Source organism: Fibroporia radiculosa (genome assembly GCF_000313525.1).
Source record: "Fibroporia radiculosa TFFH 294 genomic supercontigs, scaffold2761, whole genome shotgun sequence".
NCBI lineage: Eukaryota > Fungi > Basidiomycota > Agaricomycetes > Polyporales > Fibroporiaceae > Fibroporia > Fibroporia radiculosa.
The window spans coordinates 7,848-19,545 of record NW_012133363.1 but is presented as its reverse complement, the minus strand read 5'-3'; the positions used below and the strand labels follow the sequence as shown (position 1 = coordinate 19,545).

Sequence of the window (11,698 nt, the reverse complement as noted above, 5' to 3'; positions counted from 1 at the left end):
CTCCGCTCGGTGTCGCTTTCACCGACACACCGCCGCTCGTCGACTCTTACGGCCAGTCGCTTGACATGTTTGGCTGCGGCACCGAGTATATGGATGGACACCCTGGGTATGCGCCGATGCCTTCCCTTGACCTGAACTTCAGCGCTCCGATTATCGGCGCATCTTCCAAGCAGGAGCTAGAGATGCCGTTATATGGTGGGTTGGCGCCAAATGCGTTGGACATTTCCTTCTCACCGTCTTCCACGGCGCCAGTGTCAGGGTTCGAGCACATGTAAGGTCGAGCCGCATCAGGCACTCACGTTTATCTTCCCATCTCTTGTTTGGACATTGCACCACTCTCCTACTCTCTCTAGTGTCTGTTGCGAGGATGGCATCAACCGGTTGACTGTATCACTATTCGGGCGCAAAGCCTGTGTTGTAGCATTAGTAGACAGCGTCCTACGCGGCGTTAAAATAGCGCGTCCTCGTGTTTAGCTTCTTATTACTGTTAGCATAAATGCTCACCTCATGGTTATTTCCGCATTGTCACATTATTTTGTAGATACGAGGTCTGGAATACATTCTATTGGTCAGATATCCCGGATGCGGTATGCATGGCGTCGGGCTCACATGGACCAGACCCATCTCCGCCATTCATTCACGGAGGAGCGCAGAGCCGGAGACAGGGCGATCACCTGCTATCTCGACACCGGCACATAAAAAATAAGCTCGTTGTTTATGTCAGCATTCCATTTCGAAATTGTCGACACGTACCCTCTGGTCGCGTGTTTCAGCGCCGTATGGAATCCGTAGCGCCTCCATCGACACAAGGACCCGTGGCGCTGGGGCGCGGCGCAACGAATTTGATAGATGTGTCTTGGACCTTGTGCTTGTGCGCCCCAATCTTGAGCGGAACAATCATGCATTTCGTACGAAATGACATTCAAAGAATACTCGCGTCCTCCACGACAACTCTCATAACGGAGCATGGGTCTGAGAGCAGTGACCTCGTTTCACGACGAGGGCCATCGCGAGCAGGAGACGAGAGAACAAGCGATATCGCCAGTACACGCGCACGGCTCCCGAGACGCAGTGAAGACTTCAAGAATAGGATAGCCAAACAACACTTCCCGAAACAACAGTATCAGTATAGAACCAGGGGCCGAATTCTCACCACCGGCGGAGACGACCGAGGCGTGCCGACGAGCTGCCGAGGATGAGCTGGCAGATGACAAGGCGCACGAGAAATCAAGAAAGTTGGACTGGGTTTTGCTGGGCAGTGAGAGAAGGAAGCATTGATCCTGAAGATTTCAGACGTTGTGCGCCTAGAAGTTGCGCAGTATACAGGGACTTGGGCGGCATTGCTAGGGAAACAGAGGAGGGGCAACATGGAGTCACTATGGTTTGGCGACTGCACATCCGTCGGGTGTTCCTGGTGACGCGAGTGAGAAGTCAGAGATGGATTCTACATCGAACCTCACCACGAGATACGATAGATAGACCCCCATGACATCATTTGAACTTCGCTCGAGCTACTGCCAAGGTCAGTCAGTCGACATGTCGCACGTAGAATACCAGTTGTGTCCGAGAAGCAGATACAAGTGTGATGACTAGGTCAAGTAGTGTGGCGTCACGCAGCCGAGCAAAAAAAATGAATCATAGGCGCTATGCAGGCGTGAGCGGGAAGAAGAAGTAGTTCCCTCGATAACCTCAAGGATACGCGAAACTAGCATGGCAACAACGAATTTGGGAGAGACGGAGTGGGCATACATTTTGAGGGTATTTTGCCAGAGTATATAGAGAACCAGATGGCTGTTAGCTGTCGATGATCACATCGAGCGCGTTGGCGGAATAATTAAGATGTGTGCGAGAGGAGAGCGAGGTGGTTTCTGGGCGGATCATATCACGAGCCAGGATGGGGCATCACAAGAGGGGATATCTAACCTTCTTGACTTGGAAATTTTGCAATGTTGGACAGTGCTAGCGAGGTTACCTGTGAACATCAAAATGTTGTCATCCAATTCGCTTCTAGTAAGAACGGAGGTGAGCAAACTGCCAGGTGGCGGAACATCGGCCGTTCTGCTAGTCCAGTGGGATCGGAAATTTTAGATGGGAATTTTACTGCAGGTAAAACGATACTTACTATCACCAAATGAATATGAACCCACATCATCCTGCTATAAGTGAGGGAAGGGTCTCGAATGTAGCATCGTGGACGGTTCATTGATGGGGGTTGAGGAAGAGAGAAGGCCAGTGGTGGTCGCCAGAAGAGGGATATCACCCAAGCGGCGTCTTTTGGACCACACTCGCAACGAGGCAAGGAACGAGGTGCGGCTCCAAAAACTCAGGGTTTCCACATATTGCCCTCAGGAGTAATACAACAGATGAGTAATCCTCGAAACCGGACCGTTATGGCAGGTGCGAACTCGTACAGCTGTCAAAACCAAGACCGCTGTATGACACCGTAAAGCCCACACTGCAAGCACCATTGACGCATCCGCAACTGAGAGAAATACAGCACTGCAAAAGCCGATAAGTACATGAGATCTACGAGCCCATAGGATATGTGACCATACCAAAGGAGATGGCGAAGACTTGATCATGTCGACTCTGGGTCCCATAGGCATGGGAAGCTAGGATATGTCATCTGCCTCGTGAATGTCCCAACATGAGCATCTATGACACAGAGACGTGGACAGAAAATAGCTTACGAGAGCTGAACGAAAACGGTAATAATGTGGTATGCACGGACAAATCGAGCTATTTGGATCAAGAGGTCCCTGTAGGATCGTCTTGCTGCCAAATTGGGACTGATCGAGTGTAAAGCGAGTGTAGGCTTGAAAGACACTATTAGAAAGTCCTGGGTAAGACGAGGATGCCTGTTGGGATCTCAAACTGGCTTTATATCGTCGTATCAAACGAACCACCGTGGACGTCACTGTGAGACAGACACACCACTGCGCCCTCTCGCGCCCGTGGTGATGATCAGACCACACCAATACAGCATGCTCGGGTTACCGTTGAATGAGACCAAATCAACTCGGAAAGCAGCACTGGTCCCTGCCGAGGCTGAATTTGCATAGCTGAGTTTGGGGAGCTGAGGAAGATCCGAACAGGGAGCAGACGATGTGGAGATGAACCGAGGACAACGGAGCGGCGATTTTCATAACGCCCAAGGACGTTATACTGCCACGACTTGTGATGAATAAGAAGAAATCAAAAGTGGCTGAAGGACACTGACCATCTTTGCTATCTGGTCAATCCACACACATTTGGCAGCGCGCTGACTGGATGAGCAGCACAACGGGCCAACCTCAAAACATCTCAATGTGAATGCGAGCGGCAGGTTCCGAATGAACCGAAGATGTACCATAGCATATAAGTAACCCCAAAACGAGAGTTGGGCGACACAAGTGGGAGCATTCGCGACGAGCTACCAGAAATAAGCACAAGACACCTGGACCAGCTAAAAAGTTAATATAATACGTTTCTGCAACAATGTAAGCAGAGCTCATGACTACTCACCATCAAACGCAAAGCATACGAATATATGCGAGAATATACAGCTGGCGTTGGGATATTGAGACGGCGCCTAGCGGTAAGTATCACACGCGTTGCCAGGCGCATAGCAACTGCGAAGCAGCGCGACAGGACGACCTGGAAAGAGCGGATGGCATGGGCAAGCGTGTTCAATGTACAGCAGTTTTAAATATTCAGAGCCGGCCTTACGCTCAGCCATTGAGCAGACCGCCGCAACAGTTTTCAGCCCGAGCGAGAGGGTCATTGTTAGAATGAAGACGTGTTCTAAGACCCCTCCTTTATACCATTCGGCATTTTGTCACTCCGTGTCCAGTGACAAACATAGCCTCCATTTCAGAATGGAGACCACAGACGCTAGCACCAAGATTTAGCAGCGAGTCACTGAATAAAATATAATGAGCACCTACAACCTTTTGAATACATGCCAGAGAAAATGTGGATCATGACGAATTGTATGTAGCGAGTATACGCTTGCGGTTTGCTTGAGGCACAATTGCAACGAGTGGCACCCGAGGGCCGAGTGGCACACGAGTGGCGAGGGAAGGACGAAACGCTCCGAAACGCTAGTCGTTCCTAATTCGGAGTTGGAACCCTATGCACGTGATGTAATTGCCATTTCCGGGCCGACGCACGCGACGGTGACCCAGACACTAGCAGGACAATATTCCGACGACCGCTGTTTTTGGGTAACCTCGAGCAAGGCGGAAATGTCAACTCGGACTGTGGTAGCGCGAGCGGATGGAAGAAAACTAGATGAGTTGAGGCAGCTCACCATTCTCTATGAAGGCCTCGATAGGGTGGACGGCTCCGCCAGATTTGGTTTTGGTGCGTTCACTTGCCACTCTTTGTCGGGGCGCAGTAACACCCGTTGAAGGCGAGACCAAATCCCTTACGTCTATCTCTGGTCCCATCGAGGTTCGTCCCAACCTCGAACAACCCTCGCACGCTACGCTCGACGTGCACATTCGCCCCCTTGCCTCCATCTCCGGCACCGACTCGAAGGCGCTCGCGGCGACACTTAAAGCCCTTTTGACACCCTCTCTCCTATTGTCCCACCACCCGCGGACGTTGGTACAGATTGTCGGACAAGCACTATGCGGTAGCAATAGTGGCAGTGGGATGGGTTCTGCAGGCAAGGGCTGGAACACAACTCTTATTGCTAGTCTCGTGAACGCAACTACCGCGGCACTGCTCAATACTGCTGCGGTGCCCATGCGGGGTGTGGTTTGCGCAGTCTCAGTTGGTCGCCTTCGCTCGCAGTCAGCGTCTCCAACTCTGATTCTCGATCCTTCTGAGTCGGAACTGCCTTATCTCTCTGGCAGCGGGTGCTTTGCGTTTTTGTTCTCGTCCGTCGTGACCGCCTTGCCAGACTCGGAAGCAAGCTCAGATGTCCCACCGTGCTCACTCCTATGGACTAATTACAGCGCAAACACATCCTTCACCGAGTCCGAGCTGGTGGATGCCCGAAAGCTAGCCGAGAGAGGCGCTGTGGAGGTTTGGAAAGCTCTGAAAGAAAGCCTCGGATCGATGGGGAAGTCCGCAGTCACGTTGGTGGGGTGGAAGAGAGACAAAAATACGACTGTGAAGGAAGTTGCGGAGGAGCCGAGTGAAAGTGCAAGTGAAAGCGAAGTAGACGATGAGAAAATGGAAATATGATCATTCATCTTGGATCCATGTGAGTTAATTTCGCAACGCGTTCCGGGCCATACTATTAATGTCAACAATTCGTCTTCCACTTCCTAGTACCTGATGTCGCAGCAGCCAAGTGTCTGTGATGGGCCGTCCAACGGTGTTCCTGGCTTCCCGGATTGCGCCGAAAGCTTTGAGTGCTTCACCGTCGGCTTCCCACCCCGCAGTCAGTATCGCGGGAGACCAGAAACTTGCCTGCGTATATACGCTTCGGCCCACCCTTGAAAGTACGACATACGCTGGGGGGTATGGTATCACATTTCATGCGCATCGATGGCAACATCCTTTGTATCACTACTCGACTTGTAACCATTCAATGCTTTAGTAGGGGGATACAATTTAGAAAGCCGACATAGGGGGGCATAATTTACTGGTTGATGACCTCGATACCAACGTTGAAGAACCAACTTATATTTCTAATCATCGTCTAGCGTATTTATCATTCTTGCAGATTCGTCTTCATAACGGGATGGATTTAGCTCCTACGTTCCATATTACTAACAGCGCAAATGAGAGTGCATTGCCCTCTCATTTCCACAAACTGTCGTAGGGCGGAACACGACCACGAGTAGTGCTTCAACCAGACTGCGCTCATGTAAGTAAAGAGGTAAATTCAATTGAAGTTTCACAATGATCTAGTAGTCTCCATATCATTCTTGAAATCCAATAAGCTAAAGCTGATGCCGTACGCTGCCCCACAACTTCGCGGTGAGCAGACCTGCTTGGCAGTAATCGAAGAAGATAATGCGGAGTGTTTTAAAACCACGCTGTTACGCTCCAACACCGCGCAGTACGAGGGACGTCGAGGGTGGTGGCCGTCCCCTGAACACGCCCCACTGTGTCTCGTGCGGCGATAGCGGCAATATCTGTACCAGAAAAAACCTCTGCGCAGCTGTTCGGCTTGTAGGGGATCAGCTGGGGGACCATGCGGATGCCGTGCCTCGTCTCGTCGGTGTCGTGTGAGACACTAGATGCTGGGAGGGCGTACCACGCTCGATGCACGCTGCATGTTGCCTACCGCCGCGATAGACGTCATGAACGCTTGTAAGGGGGCCGCAAGCGACTTGGAGTGCGATCCGCTAGCGACGGGAAGCGTCTGAGGACCTTGTGACCATGCGCCAGACCACAGGCAGGCATCGGCCGACTTGCACGACTCTCCTCCGAACAGTCCACGATGCTGTCACCTGGCGTTGGATTGGGCAGAGGGACCGCAGAACAATCTCACTAGAGAACCGTCCTCATCATTCGAACGAAGAAGGGGTAGGAGGCGACGTTTGCAAACGTTCCGGGGGTAGCACAGGCGTCCACAGAGGGTCAGTTGACCGGGCCCGCGGAGAGGATATGGGAACGCAAGAAGCTTTGTCTACTTGAATGAATGGTTTATGATCGAGGCGATACGCTGCAGTGACAAGTCGCGGGAAGATGATTCGTGGAAATTAGTGAGTGCAATCAGCTAGCCCAGACGAGCCCCCTGAAAGACATAGAAGAGCATCGAATTGTGCTGTATCGGCGTTCAGCGAGTGGGGAACCCACACGAGATTCATTTCCTGCAGGCGCGCGAGAACGAGTCGGAGTATCCACTGAAGTCATAGGCAGTGTTCAGGAAGGTGGAGAACAGCGTTGAGCTTGGACGACCGAGCCCAGTGAGATGAAAGCATAGCAGGTCGGCGGTGTCACAGGCGGGAAGGACGTGGATTAAGATGAAGGTGAGTGAAGGAAGGAGGCGTCGCAAATGAGCTGTACGCGTCGGATCCCGGTGCGACTAGATTTACCTCCGTGGATCACGTGACTGGAATAGACTGGCTGGCTCGGAAAGGAAATGACAAACGGATGTTTTTGGGAAATGTTTCCTAAAGCGCTATGTGGCTGCCTCGAGGCAACCATCATATCCGAGTCCCTCCTTGAGACCGTGGCACTGGCGCACTGGTACAAATACCCCAGCTTGTCCCCAGTCTACGCTTATATCAATATCCCTGATTCCTCCACTGCTACTCGAGCCGAGAGCCTGTGGTGCCACTAGTGCTGATCACCCGCATACTATCTCGTCCATCCCCACGCTAGGGCCCTTGTATAAATACTCGGACACTCATCCGCCCCCCCTCCCCCTCTCATCTCTCCGCCAGCCATGACTGAATACGACTTCTCCGAAGAGGCTCTCGAGCGGTATCTTGCGACACAGAGCAGAGTATCTAACTGGGTCTCCGACCAGGTGTCTCGCGTACCGCACCACTCTAAACCGTTTGGCGCCGCCAGCCACGCCGGGTCAGGGTCACGCTCGGATCCCGCTCGTGCCCATGGGCACGTCGTCCATCCCCGTCCTGTGCGAGCTGCGCCACAGCAACTACATCCCCTAGTGATCCCGGAACCCCGCCCTCCCCAACGAAGCTCTCCTCTTAAAAGCTCGCCGCCAAGATCTTCGGAATGGCGAGCGCAGACAGTCTCTCCTCAGCCATTCCCCGTCTCCGATCCCTATCCTCATCCTCCTCACCATCACCACCACCACCACTACCAAGAACGGCCACGTCCACAGGCGTCTCGCTCGCAAACACTTCCCCCGACGCACAACTCGACACTTCCGCCGTTGCCCGGAGGAGCAACGGTGTACCCCACCCGAGCGCCGATGCCGGCGCCTCCCCCAGGCCATAACGCCGTCTATCGTACGTACCAGTACGATCCTGCCCGTCGAGAGATTGTAGTTCCCCCACCCCGCCCTGGGGAAACGTACGTAATCATACCCCCTACGCGGGGCCCCGTGGAGGTCGTTGTACGTCCCTGTTCGCTACTTTAATTTCTTACCTTGCTGATTGATTATCTGTCTTCCGGAAGCACGGTGATGGCTCGCGCTCACATTCGCGCTCGACCTCGCGCAGCAGCGCCCGCAGTCCGAGCAAGAAGGGTACCCCGCTATTCAAGCGCATACTGGGTTCCATAAGCCCATCTGGCAATGGCCTCTCGTCCACGAGAGGCGGGCCACCACGAAGTGCCCCACCCCCGAGACGGCTAAGACGTCATTCGACGAGCGCATACTGATTTGCCTCTCTTCGATTCGTCTCATGCCGAGGGCTGGTGCTAGTCAGGTCCTTGACATCTCGAGGGATATTTCCACCAGTTTTTCTGTTGTTTCGCAGCTTTTTTTCTGTTCTTTTATGGTTCTTTTCCGCATGCCTGTGCCGCCTATTGAGCATGACACACTCATTTTGACATTAGTTCTGATTCCGATTACGCTCACATGTTAGATAAATCGCACACTCCCTTTTCTGTTTTCTTTTGTCCTCATGATTAACGATGCTCGGATGGAATACTACCCTAGAGAAAGTATATAGACTTCACGATAATAGACAAGAAATTTACGTCTTACTTTGCCGAGAAGTAACCTTGAGGCATCGATGCGACTCACATCTACATAAATTACCAACACATGATTTGAGTCCATCGCCGGTGTGCAACTTCCAGATGTACGATCGATGGTATAGACTCAGTCTTTGAAGTCGTTTTGGCATATGGCTAAGCTAAAAAAAAAGCTGAACACTCCGTGCATCTAAAAGACTAGAACCACTTTTATCATGTTACGATCGTACTTGCACTGTCACCTAACGAGGAACGCCCGACATTCCGTACTCCTCACCGTAACATGATTCATGTTTCAACCGCGGGGGATGCGAGATTGACCTTGCATTCTCCAGCCGACGGGGCTATTCGACACGCGACCGCATCGTGCCGCAGATCATCCAGGACAATCCAGCGTGGCGGTTCATTACAGTAAGTGAAGAACCCGTCCATTCCAAGTTCGATACACAAAAGCAATCCGCTCGTGCATTTTAACAAACGCGTGTATACCATCGATTCCATTCAGATCGTCCAGGCCGGAAATGAGTCCCGCGCGTCAAGCCTTCTTTTCCAATTTCTTCGTTAGCTCACCAATGGCCTGCGCGGTGAACATGTCCACTACGTTCTCTCCCATTGCCTCCATGGACCACTGCATCACTGCATGCGGCATGTACGGTGCATATTTTCGCCAGCCACATCCCATACGCGCCACGATGGCCTTCGCAAAGCGCTCCGAGCTCGGGGTACCAATCGACGTGCTGATCTGCATGGAATTCGACTGCACCTGGCCGACGAGGAGATATTCAAACCGCACGCCAGAAGGTGTTTCCCATACAAGTTCGTCGGTGTCGAGACTACGGGCGAGGGCTTTGAGGAACGATTTGGAGCCTGCGTAGAGCCCAAGACGCGGAGGGGAGATATCTCCCGCTTGTGAGCCAATGAACTGAACCAGCACTGGACCACTCTTGGCTGCCGCGCGCAATTTGGGTAGTAAGACGCGAGTGAGGAGCATAGGGAATAGAGCATTTCGCCGGACGATGTCGAGTAAATATTCCTCGCTTAGGCCATCCGTTCTGCGCGGAAAGGGGTTGAGGAAACGCACGAGGAAAAATTCAGTACAGTCACTCACTTCTCCCATCTCAACTCAGAGCTCCCGACGTTATGCACGACCAGCGTGATGTGAAGGTCCTTGAACGGCTCCATCATCTTTGCGAAGTCGTGTCCTTCGGCAGACGCATCCGCGATGAAGTAGTGAACGTTGCGCGATCCCTGCCTGCGAATTTGGTCGCAGACCTTGCGCATCTTCTCCTCGTTTCGTCCATGTAAAATCAGGCTGAAGCCTCTGTCATACAACTCCTGCGCTAACGCCTTCCCTATCCCATCCGAAGCACCAGTGATCAGAGCGTACGAGGGCGACGTGTGAAGGTACTCGTGCACGGTGCAAGGCCGCAAGAAGTACAGCCAGATGAAGTTGATGAAACGATACAACTGAGGGGCGAGGAAAGCAACGGCAACTAAGGCCAGGTATTCAGTGAGGCTTGCCATGGGTAGGAGCAAACACGATGAGGCCGAAAAGACAGCGGCATGTTTGTTGCCATTGGAGTACGTGAGACTACTCAAACGTCACCCGATCATCACCGGGTGTCACTAGCCGGGGTGGCGCCGCAGAGTGTGCGTGCATACTTAAATGCATCTGACGTTTTACCGAAGTGTTCATGTACGCTAGGCAGCTATCGTCGGTAGGTCATTGTTAAAACATATGCTATTCAAGTAACGCTCGAGACATCCGGAGAAAGTTTCAAGAATACCTAAATGATCTAAGCAACATTACACCACTTTATTGCTTCTCCGCGAGTGAGCAAATACGTTTCAGAGGCTAGTTGCTACCCGGTCATACGTGACTATAACCCGACGAGCCAGGTCTCGTTAGCGATCAAAGATAGAGTAGTATGTTCTTCATAACGTGGATAAATGTCAAGTATAAGTTGACTGAATGAAGCTCACACCTTGACGAATTGAGTCAGATGTTGAGCAATTTTCTGTAAGGAAAGCTTATCCGCCACGTCGTCAGCCACCAACCCATGGTCTATCGTATACTTGTAAGACGGGCGCTGAGTAGCTCCGCCGACCACATCCAGGTGTGTCAAGCCTGACGGGTACCCACATAGTATTGGAGTGTACCCGTCCTACGACAAGGTATTTGAATCGGACGGCAGTAGGTGTATCCCATACAAGGAAGGACTGAAAGGTAAGATGCAGGAAGATGTCACCTGTGCAAGGCCAGACGTATTGGATCCTGAACTAGCTGCAGAGCGTGGCTGAGGTAGGACGAAGACAGGAGGACGCGCATGAACAAAACAAGAGATACTGCAAAGTCCCCATCGAGCAGCCCACCATCGGTTCCAAGTTTATAGGTCCTGGTCAAGACCAGCATAATAAGGGAATTAGACATAGCTTACCTTTCCCATCTCAGCTCAATACCACCTACTCTGAGTACATGACGAATGACGATAGTCATTGAACAGCACCATCGTCCGTTCAAGTCAGAGTGGTCCACCGATGGATTCACAATGGAATATCACAACAGTGTCGCGGATGCTTCGTGCGCTACTCTTGCGGCAGAATGATAAAGCTGAGTCACCGCCCGTATCAACACTTTCCGATACCATTAGAGCCGCCAGCAATCAGAGCACAGAAGGGATTTCATACAGATACTGATGAGTTACAGAGGTCCAGATAAAGTCGAATGGAATAAAATCTGCAAAGTGGTACCCCTGGAGCATGTAGTGGACGGGTCCAACGAGGGCGAGATATTCTGTGAGGCCGACTACGATATGGAATTAACCGTTTATGTGTCCGAAAGAATAATTTGCGAGCATGCAAAGACCAGATTCGTCGACTGTGGCATTGATAGAGCAAAAGCCCCACAGTAGCACTAACATAGTGAGAGCTTAGAGACAAGAAAATAGGCTGTCAAAGAACTTGAGCGGAGCAGACGCCCAAAGTTGGCCTAAACTTGAGTAGACGCCGAGGTTCGATCACGTGTGCATCGCGTTCGAAACGAACGTCTGCATATTGGGATTCGCGAATTCCGGTGGTGACCAAGTGGCGACCTCAACGATCTTGACAACGTTCAAGGCAGTATCCTCCACATCTTGCAGCA

The 11,698-nt window shown here is 51.9% G+C and overlaps 3 protein-coding genes across 3 annotated transcripts; 2 read left to right on the top strand and 1 right to left on the bottom strand.

The window, feature by feature from the left end:
- Positions 1-4,299: 4,299 nt before the first annotated feature.
- Positions 4,300-5,175, top strand: FIBRA_04232 (uncharacterized protein; the record flags this gene model as incomplete). Its single annotated transcript, XM_012326047.1, has 1 exon — positions 4,300-5,175. One exon carries the CDS (start codon positions 4,300-4,302, stop codon positions 5,173-5,175), a length of 876 nt encoding a protein of 291 aa, XP_012181437.1.
- Positions 5,176-7,333: 2,158 nt separating this feature from the next.
- On the top strand, positions 7,334-8,238 carry FIBRA_04231 (uncharacterized protein; the record flags this gene model as incomplete). Its single annotated transcript, XM_012326046.1, has 2 exons — positions 7,334-7,972; positions 8,035-8,238. 2 exons carry the CDS (start codon positions 7,334-7,336, stop codon positions 8,236-8,238), a joined length of 843 nt encoding a protein of 280 aa, XP_012181436.1.
- An 853-nt stretch (positions 8,239-9,091) lies between these two features.
- On the bottom strand, positions 9,092-10,080 carry FIBRA_04230 (uncharacterized protein; the record flags this gene model as incomplete). Its single annotated transcript, XM_012326045.1, has 2 exons — positions 9,092-9,608; positions 9,665-10,080. 2 exons carry the CDS (start codon positions 10,078-10,080, stop codon positions 9,092-9,094), a joined length of 933 nt encoding a protein of 310 aa, XP_012181435.1.
- Between the last annotated feature and the right edge of the window lie 1,618 nt (positions 10,081-11,698).